The 21,686-nt window shown below is 46.6% G+C and overlaps 1 protein-coding gene across 1 annotated transcript in view; it reads right to left on the reverse strand.

Moving 5' to 3' along the window:
- Nucleotides 1–13,177: 13,177 nt before the first annotated feature.
- JDP2 (Jun dimerization protein 2) overlaps nt 13,178–21,686 on the reverse strand; it is a 42,811-nt gene continuing 34,302 nt past the window's right edge. The window contains exon 3 of the mRNA XM_007941354.2: nt 13,178–13,363. Within this exon, the coding sequence (XP_007939545.1) occupies nt 13,178–13,363 (186 nt within the window). The remainder of the gene's footprint in view (nt 13,364–21,686) is intronic.

A 21,686-nucleotide genomic window follows, 5' to 3' on the forward strand; every position in this document is an offset into this window, starting at 1 on the left:
TTTGAAAAGTCAGTGAGCCAGCATCCCTCAGGAAGCCTGTGGGCTCCCTTCCTGCCCCTTCCTCTCACAGCATGCTCCCAGGGAGAACATTCTCTCAGGCCGGCCCTGGAAATATCCACAGATTAAGCTGTGAAATGTCTCAAACTTCACAATTAGCAAAATAATGTTTAAGGGATCTTGCGATTGCCTTGTAGGCTTTTGTAAATGTCAACCAATCAGAACTTTCTTCTTGTAAATTCCTGAATTTTCTGTATTTAAGCTCTGTGAAAAATTCCTTTCACCGGAGCACTTTGGTGAATCCTCACCAAGTGCTGCCTGATTCCACATTGCTTTGTTCTTTCAATAAACTCTTTGCTTTAATTTTTACAGAAGCCCCAATTTGCTCTTTGAGGATACCAAAACCAAACCAAACTCACTGTCGTCAAGTCAGATACAACTCATAGTGACCTCTCCTTGGGTTTCTGAGGCAATATCACTATAGAAGTAGATTGCCCAACCTTCCTTCCCAGGAGTGGCTGGTGGGTTTGAACCACCAGCCTTCTGATTAGCAGTCAAATGTCTTAGGCACTACGCCAAGTACTCAATAAAAATTACTATCTGTCCTTTATTCACTGGGGAGTCATATTATCTGATGCAATTGTGCAGTAATTTATTTTTTATAGCTAGGTAATAGAGGTAATAGGGATCTGCGGATCTTAATGCTATCATCTATCCTTTAACTCAGAAAGCAAAGTCTCAGGATATTAAAACTGAAGTATTGGCTGGGACTCTAGGGCACAGTAGATGTGAATGAAGCCAGATTACCACAAATTCCCAAGAACCAGTTCTAAGATGATGGAACCCTTATTCAGATCTAGGTATAAAAGGGCTCAGCGCATAGAGAGAAGGGAAATGTATTTGTAGCGGGATTTCTTTGGAGAGAGTTGTAGTACTGAGACTGCCCTCCACCAAACAAAAGGGAGGGGCCTGCTGCTTCCTTCCCCTCAAGCCCAGTGGCTGGGCTGCTTAGGACCCCCTTGAAGAAGTGGATGAGCTAGGCTGGGCCTGCACACCTGAATCTGTCTGGGGAGGAAAGCCTGAGTGTTTCCTGAGGCTAGGTGTGGGTCACTGTGGGCTAACCTGGGTCCTATCCTTCTAGGGGATGCTGGGATGTATGAGCAAGAAGCTGGAGGTCAGAGACATCCTCCTACCTTCTACTTCAGCCCTGGGAGGAGTCAGAAACCAACCATTCAGCTTGGGATGGGGTAGGGAGGGGGAGGAGAAAGACACAGCTGAGAAATAGAGACCATCAGTCTTCCCTTCCCTCCTGCAGGCTCCCAGCCTGAAGCAGGCTTGTGCTGGGGGAGGAGAGACAGTTACAATGTTAATCAAAGTTTGGAGTTTCAATGACGATCTCAGATTGGACCTTCTCTTGGACAAATTGAGACTTAGAATGACACAGGACTGTCTCTTACCTGAGAGGGAGCAGAGAAGTTTCCAGGCCTGCTGGAATTTTGATCTGAAGTAAGATGATCCTCACTAAATACATTTTAATGGGATAATATAAAATTGTATTTGAATTATATCATGAGTTGTGCATTCTGAATAGCCAGCTCCTGATGTACCTTGGATACCTCTAACTCAACAGGGTGTGCCAAGCTGTATGGTGCTAGTGGCTGGCCTCAGAAGGAAGGTTGGGCAATCTACTTCCGTAGTGATGCTGCCTTGGAAAACCAAGGAGGGGTTGCTATGAGTCAACTCCAACTCAACAGCAGTGAGTTTGGTTTTTTGGTTTAGTGGCTGGACAGCTGGTACCACAGCCTGGACGTGCTACAGAGCACTCTTTTGCTCTAGGCCCCAGTCAAAATCGCAGCTTTCCAAGTCATGACCAACAGTTTGGAGCAGTATTCCTAAATGTGGTCTATGTGTTGCTCCAAAATCCAGAGGTCCACTAGATCCTGTACCTCTTTTCTAGTGGTCGGGTATAGGTGCAATAACCTGTCCTTTATCTTGAGGAGGGGCTTTAGAAGGCCCTAGACTACTGGACACTAAAACCTTCACCAATATGGCAGGTACCTGAATCTTCATGGTTTTTTTTTTCCTATTGTCTTGTGCTCATATGTCTTACTAGGGCATCTAGAGTGTTTGCAGCTTCCTGTCCTGCAGGTCTGATTTGCATGCCATCCATATAATAGGAGCAGGAGCCTGTGGATGTCACGAAGGTAGAAGCCTCGATGGATTACATTATGATGGAGAGGAAGAGAGTTAACATAGCCCTTGGGTAGAGAGTGGATGGGAACCTCTGTCTTTTCCATGTAAAAGTGAGTTGTTTTGATCCTCCTTACTGATGGGAATTGAGAAGAATGCATTTTCTAATTAATAGCTGCTTACCAAATGCCAGAGGCTATATGATCTGTTCTAGTAATTAAAACAAATCCATATGGCAGCAGTAATTGGGGCTGCTGCTTGGTCACCATCATCTACCACAATCCATCTAATTTTTGCAGAGACCAAATAAATGATTTCAATAGGGATATGATAAGGACCCACCACTCATCTGTCAGTTCGTTGTACTGTGGTAGCTTGTGTGTTGCTGTGAGCCTGGAGACTATGGCACCGGTACTTCAAATACCAGCAGGGTCACCCATGGTGGATAGGTTTCAGCGGAGCTTTCAGACTTAGACAGATTGGAAAGGATGGGGCCATTCACTTCTGAAAAAATTGGCCACTGAAAACTTTATGAATATCAGTGAAACACTGGCTGACATATAAATCCTTACAAATTGACGAGTAAACAACATCACAATAAATGGAGAAAAGATTGAAGTTGTCAGGTATTTCATTTTACTTGGATCCACAATCTACACCCACTGAAACAGCAGTCAAGAAATCAGATGCCGTACCACACTGGGCAAATCTGCAAAAGGCCTCTTTAATGTATTAAGATGCAAAGATGTCGCTTTGAAGACTAAGGTGCACCTAACCCAAGCCACGGTATTTTTAAGTCACCTTGTATGCATGTGAAAACTGAACAATGAATAAAGGAAGACCAAAGAAGAATTGATGCCTTTAATTTGTGGTGATGGTGAAGAATACTGAAAATACCATGGACTGCCAGAAGAATGAACAAATCTGTCCTGGAAGAAATGCAGCTGGAATGCTCCTTAGAAGAGAGAATGGCCAGACTTCATCTCCCCTACTTTGGTCATGTTGTCAGAAGGGACTGTTGTTGTTGTTGTTGTTGTTGTTATGTGCCTTTGAGTCAGTCCTGACTCATAGCAACCCCTCCTTGGGTTTCCGAGGCGGTAACACTACAGATCGCCCAACCTTCCTTCCAAGGAGTGGCTGATGGGTTTGAACTGCCAGCCTTCTGGTTAGCAGGCCGGACTTCATCTCCCCTACTTTGGTCATGTTGTCAGAAGGGACCAGTCCCTGGTAAAGCAGAGGGCCAGTGTAGAAGGGGAAGACCCTCAACAGGATGGATTGGCACAGTGACTGCAACGATGGGCTGGATCATAGCAGGGATTATGAGGATGGCGCAGGACTGGGCAGTGTTTCATTCTGTTGTGCAGAGGGTTGCCGTGAGTTGAAACTGACTCAACTGCACCTAACAACAGCAACGTGATAGGACCACAGCCCATGCATCCTTTAAGTCTTCAGTGATGATGCTGTTCTCTTTTATTGCTCCTAGGACTCAGTAGCATTTCCGATCTATTCTTCTGGCTAGGATGGGACAGTTTAAAACACTTTCACTCAGTTCTTTTTATCTAATTGGTCAGGTAAAAGTGAAGGTTCTGAAAGGTTTATGTATGGAATGAAACTTTCTTTGTTGGTTACCAAGGGTGGGAGTGGAGGGGAGGGAACACTGTAGAAATAAGAAAAGAAAAGAAAGAAAAAAAAAGCAGTGAAAGTTCTTCAGCTCCTATGTATATCTATCCCATTTATATACTTAAGAACTGAGGAAAGAGTTACAGGGCGGGTTCATAGATCCATTCCACCCACCTTACATTCTTGTAAGGCAGACAAGGACCAGAACACATTTTATCCTCTGGCTTCCATAAACCCATCCATAAGCCCCGCCAGAGAACCATGATAGTGTTTCAGGTAGCCTGGTAGCAATATCAAGCCTTAAAACTTACCCCCACACCACACAGGTACCACAGATATCACTTTGTCCTCCACCTGTATCATATCGGTCTGAACAGGAGACAATCTCAGTAACTGTGATGCTATCATATGCCACCTCACTTCTATCACTGTCCTCTCACTGCCTATGATCTAGCTCCAAACGTCCCATCCTGATGGTCTGCTTTCTAGAGTTACTTCCAATACCAACTGTTTCAGCTTGGGTTCCCTCAAAAGCAGAGCCTGAGACACATACTTGTGCTCAGGTAGTTTATTTGGGACGTGATATCAGGGGGCAAGAGGAGCAGGGGAGTGAAACAGGGAAGGTGGAAAAAGAGCACAAGTTGCTCTGAGTTGGCAACATTTACAGGCCACCTCTGCAGGTCTTGCTTAATCCTGCAAGGACCTCAGGAAACGCATCTGAGAACTTTCCATCTGGAGGATGAAGGAGAGGCATTTATCCATTGCCCCTCTCCCTCAGTTAGGAGACTCCCCTGAGTTACCAGGTTGCATATGTGTACGTGCCAAGTGGGTGGTCATGGATGTCCCCAGGAGTCAGTGTCAGGTTGCATCTGTGTAGTTGTTCAAAACCTTGCAGAACTGGTCTTTGTGACAGAGATTTTGAGGGGAGCAAACAAGTGTCCCATACAGTCCACCCAAATGAACACTGCCCTACAGAATGGCAGAAGGTAATGCTTAAATGTATCTTTGCAGCAAATGGTCCAAGATGTTAGGAGTCACCTCTTTAGGAATTCCCACAGAGCCAGTGTAGGAGCCATCAGTCTCTTGCTATTTTAAGCCACAACAGTATGCCCAGCTCAATTAACCGCCTTGTTAACAATAACTGAGGAGCCCTGGTGGTGCAATAGTTAAGCACTTGACTGCTAACTGAAAGGTTGGTGACTCATATCCACCCAGCAGCTCTGTGGGAGAAAGACACGGTACAAAGTTTACAGCCTAGAAAAACCTACAGGGCGGTTCCACTCTGTCACATGGGACACCCAACTTGATGGCACCCAACAGCACTGTCATAACTTAGCTGTTCCCAAAGAACAAAGATCTGCCAGTGTGGGGAACAGGCCCATTTCAAAATTACAGAAATGTAATACATTGAAACCTGGGAGAACTGGAACTCAACAGGACTGCCTTGTTCTTCCAGGTCTCTCAAGTTTCCGCCTTCGTCAGGGTACAGCTTATCACTTTTCTATCGCTCGTTTTAGTGGAAAATATTTGAATTTTCCTTCTCTGACGGGTTTCTGCCTCACGTAGTTTCCAGATTTCACAGATTTTACTGTGCAAATGAAAAGGACCTCTGGTGGTGCAGTGGTTAAGCACTTGGCTGCTAACTAAAAGGTCAGAAGTTCAAAGCCACTTGCCACTTCATGGGAGGAAGACATGGCAGTCTCCTTCCATAAAGATTTCAGCCTAGGAAACCTTAGTTCTACTCTATTTTATAGGGTTGTTATGAGTTAGAAACCATATGGGGCAGTTCTGCTGTGTCCTGTAGGATCATTGTGTATCAGAATTGACAGCAACAGGTATAAGATAAAGGATTAAGCTGGCATCAGTCCCATTACTTTCTGTCTAGTCACATCTCATATGAATAAGCATGTGGGTGTCGGTGTATGTCCATGTGTAGCTGCATGTTGTGTATGTACTTGTGTTTGTCTGTGTCTGTATCGTGTCATGTCCATGTGAGTTTATGTGTTAATTGACAAAGGAGAAGTGAGGTTGCAGTTGGAATTAAGGTTTTCGCTTGGCCTTAAAACAAGGCTTCAAACCGGTTCATTCCAGTTTGAACCCCTGCTGAGAATTTGTGTTTCCATCCTAGACATACTAAATCAGAATCTATGGTTTAACAAGATCTCCAGGTGATTCTTATGTATGAGGTATCTTCAAGGTTAACTGGGACTCTCTCTAGTTTCTCCTCACATGTGGATTTTCAGCCAAGCCCTGTGTTAAATGCAACTCCACCGTGCCTTTAACTCTGCTATGGGCTAGAAACAAAGCAAGGGGGGATATGTTTTAAACACGAATCTAATTTTTATAGGTATATACCTAAAAAAATAAAATAAAAATATATATAGGAGCTCTAGTAGCATAGTGCCCAAGGCACTAGACTGCTAACCAGAAGGCTGGCAGTTCAAACCCACCAGCCACTCCTCAGAAAGAAGGTTGGGCAAACTACTTCCATAGCGATACTGCCTCGGAAACCCAAGGAGGGGTCGCTGTGAGTCGGGTCTGACTCCACAGCACATAACAACAACAACAATACCTAAAAATCACCTCAGGATCTTGTTAAAATATAGATTTTGTGTTACTGTATTTGGGGCAGAAATGCAAATTCTCAGCTGGGGGTCAAACTGGTATGAACTAGTTTGAAGCCCTGCCTGGGGTGGCGGTGGAGCAATGTAATCACAAGAATCCTTCCCTAAAAGATGGAAGAAAAAGAAAGAAGGGTCGCTGTGGGAGTGATCCTGTGTGAGAAAGACCTACCCAACCAACCAATCGTTGCTGGCTTTGAATATGGAAGGGGGCCTGCCTGGAGGAAACTGGCAGCCTCCAGAATCTGGAAACAGCAAGAAAACAGAGTCTCCTCTAAAACCACCAAAGGGAACAGGGTCCTGCAAACACTAAATTTAGCCCAGTGAGACCCATTTAGGCCCTCTGACCTCCAGAGCTGGGAAATAATAAATCAGTGTTATTTTAAGCCACTGAAGGTGTGGTAATTTGTTATAGCAGCAATAGGAAAACAAATACACCTATGAAAACTGGATTCGCATTTAAACCACCACCACCTTTTGCTTTGCTTCCAGGCCACAGTGGAGTTGCACTGTCCATAGGGATTGGGTTGAAAAGTCAGTACAGGAGGAGAAACTATAGAGTCCTAGTTAACCCTGAACATGCCTTGCACTGCCCACTCTACATAGAGTGAGTACAGGAACTGAGACTCACCAACATAGAGATCAACACTCCCCAAGGCTCCCCCTTCCTGGGACACCTTTACCTAGGGCACCCTTTCCCCAGGAGGCATGGGCTTCCTGACTGGAGCCCCTTGTGGTGGAATCTATTCCAACTCTTAGCGATCCCATAGGGCAGAGTAGAATATCCCCATAGGGTTTCCTAGACTGAAATCTTTTCAGAAGCAGACTGCCATATCTTTCTCCTGTGGTGGACTCGAACTGTAAACCTCTGGGTTAGCAGCCCATATCTTAACCACTGTGCCACCAGGGCTCCTGCAGCCTGGAAAGGCCGCCTTAATTCCTCACACGCTTTGAATTGTTTCTCTCTTCCTCCAGGCATATAATTAAATTTGCATAAATTCAGGAGCGTATGCTGCAACTCCATTGTAATTTCAGATGCTGTTTATATTTCCTGAGTTTGCCAAGGAAAGAATGGAAAAACAAAACTTTATATTTGTGTTGTGGTTTGTTCTCTTATATTATGAAATATTCTAAGCTACAAGGAAGCGTGGAGAAGACTATTAACTCTGTGCCTATCTTCCACTTCTGACAAATTCTAACCATTTTCTACATTTAATTCAGATTTTTTTGAAATAAATGAAATGTCACACATATAGTTGAAGTCCACTGACTTACCCACTCCCAAGCTATGCCCAGACGCCCTCCTCTGAAGCGGTCCCTATTCCTGAACTTGATATTTATAGCATTCCTATACAGGCAGTAGTTCGTTTTATTGCACCTCACTTTATTGCACTTCGCAGATACTGCGTTTTAAACGAACCAAAGGTTTGTGGCAACCCTGCATCAAGCAAGGCTATCGGCGCCATTTTTCCTACAGCGTGTGCTCACTTTGTCTCTCTGAGTTACATTTTGTAATTCTCACAATATTTCAGACTTTCTCACAATACTGTTGCACACTTAATAGACTATAGTATATGTAACCATAACTTATATATACCTGGCAACCAAAAAATTCATGTGACTCACTTTATTATGATATTCACTTTATTGAGATGGTCTAGAATCAAACCTGCATTTTCTCTGAAGATGCCTGTACATGTTTTGATATCTCTATTACCCAGATCCATGTGCACTCATAAAAACAAAGTCTCATTTTGTATGTTTAGAAACAATACATAAATGGTGATATACTGTATATAGCCTTCTGCAACTTGTTTTTTCTTCACTCTCAGATTTATCCACATTAATATACGTAGCTCTGATACATTCAGCTTTAACTGCTGTATAATATTCGATTTTATGGAAACACTAAACTTTGCTTACCTGTTCATCTGTTCATAGACATTCAGGTTGTTTCCAATTTTCCTTTATTACAAGCAAAGCTTTGGTGAACATTCTTATGTATTTCCTTGGGCACCCATGCTAGACTTTCTCTAGGGTATGTACTTAGGTAGGAAATTGCTAGGTCAAAAGATATGTTTAGCTTTAGAGGTACCAGGTGGTGCCAAATTGCTTTACACCAATTTCAATCCCACTGGCCTGGTATTGTAGGTCCCTGGATGGTGTTCAACTACTAACCTAAGATTGGTGGTTCAAAACCACCCAGTGGCAAGGCAGAAGAAAGGCCTGGCAATCTACTTCCATAAAGATTGTTATTATTGTTATTGAGTGCTGTCAAGTCGCTTTTGACTCACAGCAACTTCACCTGGCAGAGCATAACTGAGCCACAGGGCTTTTTAGATTGTAATCCTTACGGTGCAGGTCACCTGGTCATTCTCCCTGTGGAGCCACTGGGGGGGGCTCAAATGGCCAGCCTTTCAGTTAGCAGTCAAGCATTTAACCACCGCACCACCAGGACTCCTTACCATAGAGATTATAGCCAAGAAAACCCTATGGAGCAATTCCACTCTATAACACATGGGGGCGTCACAAGTTGGGATCGACTTGACAGCAATGAATTTGTTTTTGGTTTTCTGGCAGTGTGTGCAAGTTCCTTTAATAGCTATCCTGAACAGCACATTTTCATTTCTGTCTGTCTTACTGCTACTGGGTCTCGGCTTTAGGCCACGGTCACACACACCAGCTCCGCTGATTCTCAGAGCCATGATTCTCATACCACTCATAGAAGAGATAGTGCCTCTACTTTATGACCACCCGGCAGAAAAGCACCCTGAGGCCAGGGAGGGAATGAGGGGCCCAGTGCAGCTGCAGCCGAGCCCAGGAGTCCTGGACCCCAGGCATTCGTCACCCCATGGACAGTGTGCACACGGCTAGAATGCACAGTCTGCCTTCTCATTGAAAAAATACAAATTTTCAAATTGTTTTTACTGTGTGGTAAGTGTTAATGCTCCATAGGAAAGGAGGGGAGAAGGAACTGGCATTTTATGGCACTTATTATTTCACAAAACGCTTTGCATCCATTTCTCATTTGATCCTGAAAATAAACCAGTAAGAGAGACTTAGATTGCTACTTGACAGATAAGGATGGTGAGGCTCATGGCTAGTAAGTGCCAGATTGGACCTTGGAGCTATTTCCCTCTAATGTCCCGTGTGTACACTTGGAGATGGGGGTCTGATAGTTGGGAATTCATAGTGTGTACTGTGAACATGTACGAGTCTGTGACATCTTCTCCCGGCCCTCTGCACAAGTTCTCTGGAACTAAGGTCACCCCACAGACAAGGAGTAGTCCCTTTCATGGTGATAGTGCGTCCTAGTGTTTATCACCTAGATCAGACTGTCTGCAATAATAGCCTACATCTACCACCTACAGGAGGTATCCCCAGGTGGAGCAAACAGTTACAAGCTGGGCTACTAACCTACAGTCTGGCAGTTCAAACCCACCCCGAGGCACCTCAGAAGAGAGGCCTGAGAGTCTGCTTCCAAACGCTCACAGCCGTGAACACTCTATGGGGCAGTTCTTCTCTGTGCACGGGTCTCCAGGAGTCGGAATCATCTTGACAACAACCCAAAACAACCACCTAAATGGCCTGTGATCTTGGGCAAGCTACTTTCTCTCTGTGCCTTGATTTTCCCATCTGTATGGGGAATGCACTGGTGGTGCAGTGGTTAAAGCACTTGGCTGCTAACAAAAAAGTCAGTGGTTGAAACCCACTAGTTGTTCTGCGAGAGAAGGATGTGGTAGTCCGCTTCCAAGATTTACAGTCTTGGAACCCTATGGCAATTCTACTCTGACCTACAGGGTTGTTGTGAGTCAGAATCAATGGAGTGGGTTGATGGGTTTTTATTTGGAACATGGGGATAATAGCACCTAGCTCCCAGTGAAGACTGACTGAGGCAATGCATGTAAAATGCACGGCACACGGAGAACGCTTAAATGTTAGCACTTATGATCTAGACTATGATTGTGACTTCCGGTTACCCACAGGAGTGGTGGTCATGGTGATGATGAAAACACCAAGTCTGGCCTCAGCAAAGCAGAAGTCACTGCTTCTGGGAGAGGCCAGCATGGAGGGTGAGGGGGGACCTCGAATCTGGAGACGCCAGCTGGTGGTGCCCAAGCACAGGACAGAGGGACCACAGCCAGCGGCAGGAGACCCTGCAGGAACTTCGACCAGCTCACTTGAAGGGCCCTTGACAGTCCACGTCTTTGTTTTTCTCACAGCTGGAAAAATGTTAACGACTTACAGCCTGAGGGTTTCGTGGGTCTGGCCACAGCTGAGGGTGAGTAGCCAGGCCCTGCTTTGCAAGCAGGGTTCAGCAACCTTCCTGCCAACCATGTCTGGAAGAAGGAAACTGAGATGAGTTAGGACGGGGCCAGAGGTGTGTTAGCGACCCCTTCTTAATGTCCATCTGTCCCAGAAAGCCTCCCCATGACTTGGGAAGCAACCTATAACTGCTGTCCTGACACAAAGCCTTGTTATCAACTACCAGTTATGTAGCCCCGGGCACGGAGGAGAAAGAATGAAGGATGGGAAGGAGTTTGGTTCCACCCCAATTCTTCTTCTTTTAGCTGAGTGAACTTTAACCTTTGTAAGCCTCAGTTTATATAACTATAAAATGGAGCTAAAAACACCTTCTCACCTACCTCATACAGCTGCCATGTCCAATGAGATAACATGCGTGAAAGGGCCTTGGGGACTGTCAAATGCCAAGAAAATGCAGTGATTTGGTCTGGCACTCAGCTGTTCTTGCCTCATGGTGGGGGTGAAGGGGGGGTTCTGGATGTGGCGTGAAGGGGGATGAGTCACTGACCCCTCTGTCAGGCCAGGCACACGTTGGCCAGATGCCTGGTTCATCCCATGGCTGTGGAATAGATACATTAGAGCACCACGCAGCCCTCCTAGGAACTCAGTCTGTAACTGAGGCCTCAGACTTCCTGTTTGATCGGGTGAGACAGTCAATCACAAGGACAATCAGTCAGCTGCTGACAAGTGGGGGGCAGTCAGGACCTCTGTCCCTTGTTAGCTGGTGGCCTTGCACAAGTTACTTAACCTCTCCAAGACCAGTTAAGTCATTTGTAAAATGAGGGTAACACTGCCTATTTTGTGCTGCAGTAAATTAGACCATGTACACTTGTCACATAATAATTCCTCAAAGAATAATGGTTGCACATTTAATCTCCCTGGGCCTCTAATTTCACACCTGTGAAATGGGGACAACTGCCGCTCCCTGGCAATTCTTGTGAGAAGGAAATGAGGCAGTGTGTGGAGAAGCACAGCACATAGCTCATGACTGTAAGGTCCACGAGGGCAGGGCCCCGTGAACACACAACACCCGCACACATGTGCGAAACCAAACCTGCTCCCGTTGAGTTGATCCCGACTTGTGACCACCTTATGTTACAGATCTGCTCCACGGGGTTTTCTTGGCTGTAATCTTTAAGAAAGCAGACCCCCAGGATTTTCTTCTGTGGTGTTGCTGGGAGGGGTTCAAAGAGCCAACCTTTCGATCAGTAGTCAAGTGCAAACTGTGCTACCCAAGGAACTTACACGGATGGTAAGTACTCAGTAAACATTTGTGGAATGAATGAATGAAGTACTCTCAAAATGGTAACTGCAGGTTTCTTTAACTTCTCTGAGCCTTGGCTTCCTCATCTGTAACATGGGCAGATTAATACTCACCTGGGAGGGCTGTGATGAAAACTAAGGGCCTACAGCAGGTGCTCCAATTATCTTCCAACACTGCAGACTGGGAGGCCCGCGAGTATGCTTTGGACTCCCATCCCCCAGGCAGTATCACAAGAGGCAGCGAGCAGTGTAAGTAAGAGTAATGTTTACTGAGCGATACAGGACCGAGTACTATGAAGGGTTTACAAGGATGGAAATGCACCCCGCCCCTGCCCCCACCACCCCACCCTCAGAGACTACAGTACTTAGGATTACACACAACAGCCGTAACTGGTGGATATGTGTTCGTAACAAACCAACCATAGCATATTTATACTGTATCACATCGAGTGATTATAGAAATCCATATATATAGTGCTTGTATAAAATCTTTTTTTTTTGTAAAAAATATTTAAAAAAAAAAAAAAAGTATAAAAACCATGTGCAGTTGAAAGCACTGCCAGGACAGCCAGTCTGTAAACATTCGAGTGAGTATGTGCTTTGGAAGGGCGCCCGCGCCTCGTGCCCACAGCAAACTCCAGCAGGGTCGGTATGCCCAGGACTGCGGCCGCCTGGCGGGGCAGAGATGGGCAGGTGCAGCAGGGCCCCACCTCACCCCAGCTTTGCGTCAGGGACAGGGGTCAGGGCTGGGGGCAGGCATATTACAGTTTCATTCTGAGTTTCATCCCCAGCCACATTTTGGTTCCAACTCATGGCTTTTCCTGGCTGCTCAGAGGTCCCTCAGGGTGCTCAGGGTGCCCTGGTAGAGAGGCTGAAGTGTCTGGTGGGGCGTCCCTCTGGCCCAGGTGGCACGTCCATCCTGCCTCGTTTGAGCTGGGTCCCAGGCAGGACAGCCCCTCCGGCGGGTTGACTTTGGTCTCAGTGCTTGGTCCCCTTGGGTGTCCTCAACCCGCCCTTCCCCTTGTTGGCTGATCTGAGTTTCACAAAAAAGCCCGCCAATGCTGGTCATGCTGATCCTTGCTGCAAAGTTTGTCCTGCATCAAAGGAGGGCCTCTGGGGCCCTCCTCCTCTTCCCTCTTTATTGCTTCTCCTGCTCCTCCCCGTCCTCCTCCCGGCCATGCTCACTTCTTCTCCAGCTGCTCCAGCAGTGGGTTGCCTTCTGACTCGGGGGTCTTGACGCTGTCGGTCCGTACGATGCAGGTGGGCCGGTGCCGGTTCAGCATCAGGATAAGTTGCTGCCGCTCCTGCTTCAGCTCCTCAATCTGGGTCTTCAGCTCCGCGTTCATCAGCTCTAGTCGCTCGGATTCCTGTGTGTAAACACATAGACACGGCTTTAGGCTTTACCAGGGACGGGCTCCAGGGACCGGGGTGGCTGGGGCAGGCCGCTCTGGGTTGGCATTGCTTGTTTTCCGTCTGCCAGCTTCTACATGGAGGGAGCATAGAACCTGCTATAGAGACTGTATCAACTGACTCACTGCAGGCGGGGCTCAATAGGTCTATGATCTGCCTGTCCCTGGGACACTTCTCGTCACCGGTGACACGAGCCTGGGTTGCACTGGGGCCAGCCTGATTATCTCCCACCTCTTTCTGCTCTCTCAGTCCACTCCAGCCATAGTGGCCTCCTTGATGCTCCTTAAATACACCAGACACTCTCTTGATACAGGGCCTTGGCACAAGGAACAAAAGTTGGGAGAACGGAGGCCATGTGGATGGAGAGCAGGTGTGTGGCGGCCCACAGAGGGCTGCATCACGGTAACACGCTCTGATGCGTGAAGATGCACACAGGGATACTTTGATCAAGCGTAGTATGGTCACACGATTCCTCCTCAAACCTGTGCTTCCTAGCTATTGTTGTCCTGTGCCTTTGAGTCGATTCCAACTCATAGCAACACTATAGGACAGAGTAGAACCGCCCCCAGGGTTTCTAGGCTGAAACCTTTTGGGAAGCAGATTGGCAGGTCTTTTCTCCCACAGAGTGGCTGGAGGGTTTGAACTGCCAACCTTTTCATTAACAGCAGACCACTTCATCACTGCGCCACCAGGGCTCCTTTCCTAGCTATTAGTCTAGAATTATTTAAACAGCTCTTCCTTATTCCCTGTAATCTTGATGTTTTTCCCACTGGAAGGCAATCAACAGCCAATCCTTCTAGATCCAATGAGGTTTCAAACAGACCTCAAGTGAGATTTCCAGTGAGTGCTGCAGGGGAAAGAAGGAATGGTGAAGACATGAATGGGGGATGTTTACAGTCATAGTGTGGAGAGGTGGTGGGTGTATCAATTCAACCCCAGGGGTCAAAGGGTAAACTAGCAAAGCATTTGAATAATTTTTCCTGGGCTGCATCTAAGAACTTATAAGCAGTTTGAGAGATGGATTTTATTCAAAGGCCAGCCAAGTTTAAGGCCAGTGGTTCTCAACTAGGGGTGATTTTGCCCCCCGGGGGACATCTGGCCATATCTGAGACATTTTTGTTTGTCACAACTAGGGGCAGAGTATTACTAGCATCTCGTGGTAGAGGTCAGAGGTGTTGCTAAAAATCCTACATGTGAAGGTCACCCCCCACAATAAAGAGTCACCTGGTCCAAAATGTCCACAGCACCACTGTTGAAAATCCCTGTTTCAGGCAGAGCAAGCCGTGGTTGGAAATGTGTCTGACAACTGGACGTCTTGGGACTGGGTTGGGACTATGAACTTGCCGTCCACCTGGTGGGGCACGGGATGAGGAGCCTCCCCTCTGGGTCCCCCAGGGCAGTGTGGGTCTTCAGGGCCCTGGGTAGAGCCCACACATGTCCCGGTGGCACCATCTTCCTCACACCAACCAGTCTGACTGAATTGTTCTTTGTGTTCATCTCTGAGGTGGGAGTGTGAGGCGCCTGAGGAATTCAGAACTGCTGAGATACACAGATTCTGTGACCTGACGCTGAGAGGGAACAGCTTTGGGCCTCCAAAAAGAAAAAAAAAATGCTCAGGGAGAAAGTATTAAAAACTGCCTATAAAGGTTTTTAGCTCAATGGCTGAGGCACGATAGGGAAGCTGGCCTGGTCTACTGTTCTCAGAATCCACCTTCAAGGGCAGGAAAGACCCCACATGACACAATCAGAGAGCAGTTAGGCGCTAATCTGAGATGCCTGCTCACTGGTCTGACTGGTTGGGTGACCTTGGGAACTTTTCACAAACCCTCTGGCCATCTAGGTCCCCCCAGCCAAAGGTTTTAGCTCCATCTTGGAATTCTCCTGAGCCTCTGCTTTTAGGACTCTCAGCTCCATCCATTCATTTATTCATGAGAATTTGCTGAAGTCTGCTGTGTACCAACAGAGCTCAGGGTGGAGGGAGAGACCAGACACTCACCCCAATGCAGCTATCATGGACTTCTAGTCCAAGGAGAAGATGGAATCCATATGGCAAGATAGTGTTTACAAAAGGGCTGTCAGCTACCCAGGGTTTAGAAGACCTTCTGAGAGGGCTAAGTGACAGAGTCTGATCTTGGGTTTGAAGACAGGTTGACTCTGACTGGGTAGAGAAGGTCAAGGAGCCCCCAAATGATCAAGAACATGGGCATGGGAAAGCTTAAAATGTGTTTATGAGATTGGGGGGAAAAGTCCAGTTTGACCATTGTCCACTTTCGGACGTGGTAGGTTCTGAAGCTGGTAAGGTGGATTTAGAGCCCAACTGTAGCTCTGAGGGGAGCTCTGGTGGTGTAGTGTCTGAGGCACTTGACTGCTAACCAGAAGGCTGGCGGTTCAAACCCATGAGCCACTCCTCGGAAGGGAGATTGGCAATCTACTTCCATAGCAATACCGCCTCAGAAACCCATGAAGGGGTCGCTATGAGTCCATGGACTCTAAGCCAGTGCAGTTTTTGGTTTGGTAGCTCTGGGAAAGCTCATAGCCTAGGGCAAGTTTCTTAACCACTCAGAAGCTCAGTTATCTCATCCATAAAAAGGAGATTATCACAGGGATTAGATGAAGTCATGTGGGAAAAGCCAAGGGCTAGGGAGTCTTAAGGAATTTTCCCTTCAACCGATAAGCAAGAGAACAGTATGAAGAAGGAGGAGAAGCACACACACACTGCCATCCAGTTGGATCCAACTCATAGCGACCCCTCCTGGGGTTTCCCAGACTGTATCACTACAGAAGTAGATTGCCCAACCTTCCTTCTGAGGAGTAGCTGGTGGGTTTGAACTGCCAGCCTTCTGAGATGCCTGCTGGTTAGCAGTCAAGTGCCTTAGGCACTATGCCACCAGAGCTCCTGAGGAAAAGCAGGAAGGGCTAATAATAAGGAAAAGGAGAGGCAAGAGAAGAAGGGAACAAGTGACTTCACAGAGCAAGAGTGGGTACCAGGCGTGCTGAATGCACTTCACACGTATTGACTTATTTGATCTTTGCATTAACCTTATGAAGTTGATACAATAACCCTCCCCAGTTTTCAGATGGGGTCGTTCTGGATGAAAAGGGTGGGCTTAGGAATGCCTGGGTGAAATAAAGTGGAAGTGGGTCACCTGAGGAGGGAGTTGAGAGTGGCCATTAGAGCAGGTACCAAAACTGGGGGCAGCTGGAATGAAAATGGTAACATATGGGACTGACCTTTGAAAAGAAAACCTGGCAAGTCTTGGTGACTGCCTAGATCTGGAGAACAAAGGAGACAGGCAAGACAGCTGACTATGAGCCTGGGGGAAGGGTCCGAGGAACAGAGTCTGAAAGGGGTAGGGGGTTGTTCTGGTTACCTAGTGCCACTCTGACAAGAATATACTACAAATGGAATGGCCTTAACAAGCAGGAGTTCATTCTTACAATTTGGAGGCTTTAAGTCCAAGTTCAAAGTGCCAGGCTCTAGCGGCTGGGTGAAAGCCCCTCAACCCTGGGGTCCAGCTCTGCCTCCTGCTCCCAGTCCACTGGAGCTAGAGGGATTTCTTCATTCAGACAGCTGCTGACTGCTGAGGCTGAGAAGCCCCAAGGTTGACAAGTAAAAAGGCACAGTCCCGATGTTACCAAACCACACGGCAGGCCATTAACTTAAGTCCATTGTAAGTCCCAAGGTCAGCAGAGCATAGCAGGCTGCTGAGCAACAACATGGCTACATGCAGGATCCAAGCATGCCATAGGCTAGAGACCATTCCCAAAGCTGCTGCTTATATAGAGGAAGCAGACCACATTCCCTAAGGCAGCTACTCAGCTGCTTGTGGTAGATTCCACCATGGAGTTTATTGCCAGTCTCATGGGGAATAACTACCACCAGCTGCCCAGCCACTCAACCAGGCCCAGCCAAGTTGACAAACATACCACCATAGGGATGCTATTCTGGAGAGTAGTGGGAAGGGCAAAGAAGGGGTTTGGATTTAGGTACAGGGAGTTTAAAGTTAAAACAACATAGAAGAAGTCTCTCACCCATAGTACTCAAGAGTACTGCATACAGATCCACCTCCTTGAAGCTACTGCATCCGAAGCCATATGTGTGGGCATCTGGTGGTTCGAATCTACTCAGAGGCCCCTTGGAAGAAAAGCCTGGTGACCTACTTCCAAAAGATCACAGCCACTGAAAACGGTATGAGCATACTTCTACTCTGAAATATACGGAGTGGGCGTGAGCTGGAATTGGCTCAACAGTTTTTACAGTAGGTGTGGGGCAACTTGTATTTATGATCAGAACAACATTACATTCTGTTGATTTTAAACTAACAGTCTTAACAGTTTAACAGTTTAACCCTAACAGGGTTAAACCTGTTGCCGGTGGGTCAATTCTGACTCCTAGCGACCATAAAGGGCAGAGCAGAACTGCCCCACGAGGTTTCCAAGGCTGTAAATCTTTACAGAAGATTTATACTGCCTCATCTTTCTCCCACAGAGATGGCTAGCATGTTTGAACTGTGACCATTGGGTTAACAGCTAAGTGCTTTAATCACTGTGCCACCAGAGCGCCTACTGTTAGGGTAGGGTCCATCATGGAATGATAGTCTGAACTTGGACTATCTGACTGGCAGAATCCTTCTGTACTCAAAGAATTCTTGGTTGGTGCTATGTATTTATTTGTATAAATTGAGTTCAGAAGAATCTTTTTTTAACCATGATTGTAGAAGTTTGTGGCTTTATAACACCAATTACCTGATCTGTTTCCTAATTAACTAAGGAAACGTGGGTAAGGATCTTCATACTTTAATTATGAAGTGAATAATGCTGCTTACATTTCTGTTTGTCGTTTGCCTTCTGGTAGCTATTTATTGCCCTAGAGAAAATAAATCCATTTGTCATCTTGGAAGAGATTAGTGCATATGGAGGTTATGCCTCCCACCCTGTGGGCAGCAAAGAGAGTAGACAAAAACACAGGCTGAGGAGCTGGGCATCCTGGCTATGTGACCTTGGCCAAATCACCTCCCCTCTTTAGGCCTTAGTTTCCTCCCCAAAAATAAGATTGGCCCAGGGGACTGTATGTATTAAGATTTTCTGACTTTACAAAGAAAGTTACCCTAGTGCACTTAAAGAAGTCCCTGCTGGTACTAACAGTTAACGTGCTTGGCTGCCAACCAAAAAGTTAGAGGTTTGAATCTGCCCAGAGGCACCTCAGAAGAAAGGCCTGGTGACCTAACTCCATAAGATGACAGCCACTGAAAACCCAGTGCAGCACAGTTCAACTCTGACACGCATGAGTCAGCATGAATTACGATGGACTTCACAGCAACTGGTATATATATATGACAAAACAAAAAACAAACTCACTGCCATCAAGTCAATTACAACTCACAGAGACCCCCATTGGGTTTCCAAGGCGGTAAATCTTTACGGAAGTAGATCACCCCATCTTCCTTCTGCAGAGCGAACCAACTATATATATATATATATATATCCACCCCCCCCAAAAAAAACCCACGGCCTCAAGCTGATTCCAACTCATCATGACCCTATAGGACACAGTAGAACTAAACTCACTGCCATTGAGTCATATTTGACTCATAGTGACCCCTCCTTGGGTTTCTGAAGCAGTATCTCTACAAAAGTAGATAGCTCAACCTCCCTTCTGAGGAGTGGCTGGTGGGTTTGAACTGCCAGCTTTCTGGTTAGCAGTCAAATGCCTTAGGCACTACACCACCAGAGCTCCCACAGTAGAACTACCCAATAGGGTTTCCAAGGCTGTAAATCTTTATGGAAACAGATTGTCTCATCTTTCTCCTGTGGAGCCACTGCTGGGTTTAAACCACTGACCTCTTGGTTAGCAACTGAATGCTTTAACCACTGCCACACACTGCTCTTCGTACTCATGGCTGCCTTCTCTCACTGGGACAACACAGATGCCATGAAACTGCTCCCTGTGCCCCACTCTCCCACTCCCATTTGCACCCCACACTGCAATCAGAGGGATCCTTTAAGGTGTGTCTCCTCCTAAAATCCCTCCCTGGCTCCCCATGACCATATAATTTATCATCCTTACGGGGACACTTGGGAAAGTGGAGGAAAGTGTAATATAATATATTAAAGTGTATAAAATGTAAAATATAATATATAAAGGGGCTCTGGAGGCATAGTGCCTAAGGCATTTGACTGCTAAGCAGAAGTCTGGCAGTTCAAATCCACCAGCCACTCCTCGGAAAGGAGATTGGGCAATCTACTTCCATAGTGATACTGCCTCGGAAACCAAGGAGGGGTCGCTGTGAGTCGGATCCCACTGGATGGCAGTGAATTGGGTTGTTACACATATGAAGACTCATTAACAACCTGTGATGTGCAGATGAAACAACCTTGCTTGCTGAAACTGAAGACGACTTGAAGACTATAAAGAAAACAAAAACCCTCACACCTGGATCAATAAGCAGCATTACAATAAATGGGAAAAAGATTGAAGTGTCAGGGATTTCGTTTTACTTGGATTCACAACCAACAACCATGGAAGCAGCAGCCAAGAAATCAGACATCATACTGCACTGGGCAAATCTGCTGCAAAAGACCTCTTCAAAGTGTTAAAGAGCAAAGATGTCACTTCGAAGACTAAGGTGCACCTGACTCAAGCCATGGTATTTTCAGTAGCCTCATATGCATGTGAAAGCTGGACAATGAATAAGGGAGACTGAAGGATCCATGAATTTGAATTGTGATTTTGGTGAAGAATATTGAAAATACCATGAACTGCCAGAGCAAACAAATCTCTCCTGGAACAGGTACAGCAGGATTGTTCCTTAGGAGCGAGAACGGCCAGACTTTATCTTACATACTTTGGTCATGCTGTCAGAAGGGACCAGTCCCTGGAGAAGGATATCATGTTTGGTAAAGTGGAGGGTCAGTGAAAAAGGGGAAGACCCTCAATGAGATGAATTGACACAGTGGCCGCAACGATGGGCTCAGGTGTAGCAAAGACCGTGAGGCTGGCACAGGACCGGGCAGTAATTTCCTTCTGTTGTACGTAGGGTCACTATGAGTCAGAGTTAACTTGTTGCACCGAACAACAATTTTATACACACACACACACACACACCTCTGAACCTTGTAAATATTTTACCTATTAAAGAAACACCCCCCACCACCAAGTCTGCAGGCATTGACTGTCAACACGGCCATCTGCATCAGTTCCCTAAAGCTCACACCAGCCACTGCTTCCAAGACCAGAGGAGAAGAGGAGGTGCGTGTGTGTGGAGGGAGGACTGAGCTAAGGCCCAGACAGAGCTGCCCAAATCTCCCTCCGAGACTTTATGGCCACACACTACTCTTTGTACTCACAGCTGCCTTCTCCCACTGGGACAACACAGTTGCCATGAAACTGTTCCCCCTGCCCCACTCTCCCACTCCCATCTGCGCCCCACACTGCAACCAGAAGGATCCTTTAACGTGTGTCTCCTCCTAAATTCCCTCCCTGGCTCCCCATGACCATATAATTTATCATCCTTATGGGGACACTTGGGAGAGTGGAGGGAAGTGTTATTAGTAATTAGGACAACGGGTATAAACTGAGACTGTTGCAGGCAATGCAGCACCGAAGGCTGACCTCCACGAGTCCTGCTTACCTTCATTCCACCACTGACACGCTACACTCTGGCCACAGTGACTTTCCTTTCAGTTTCCCAAACCCAACCCTTCTCTTGCCTCTGGCCTTTCCTTGAGCTATTCCTGCAGGCTCCCTCCATCCCTGCCCTTCACCTTATTAGCTCCTCTCTTCCTTTTTGTCTCGGTCTTTAAGCAACACTTCCTCAGCCTAGACTAGGAAGCTCACAGCATAACACTCAGCTCGTTACTACTATTTGCTTCACAACTGTCTACTTGTCTACTGTGGCACTCAATAAACACTGGAAAGCATTTAGCTGCTAACCAAAAGGTTGCCGGTTCAAACCCACCAGCTGCTCCATGGGAGAAAAGATGAGGCAGTCAGTTTCCATAAAGATTTACAGCCTTGGAAACCCTATGGGGCAGTTCTACTCTGTCTTAAAGGGTCATTATAAGTCAAAATCGATTAAATGATAGTGGGTTCAGTTTGGGTTTGGCAAATGAATGAATGAACCCTAGCTCTACCACTGGCTAGCAATGTGGCCTTGGAGAAGTAACTTGGCCTCTCTGAGCTTTGGCTCAATCTCTAAAATGGAAATAATCAACATTTACCTCACTGGAATTTTGTAAGGATTAAACGAGGCGTGAAACGCTCAGCACAGAGTAGGTGCT

The sequence above is a fragment of the Orycteropus afer genome, unplaced genomic scaffold (assembly GCF_000298275.1).
Source record: "Orycteropus afer afer isolate SDZICR_OR568_19922 unplaced genomic scaffold, OryAfe1.0 scaffold00079, whole genome shotgun sequence".
In the NCBI taxonomy this organism is placed as follows: domain Eukaryota; kingdom Metazoa; phylum Chordata; class Mammalia; order Tubulidentata; family Orycteropodidae; genus Orycteropus; species Orycteropus afer.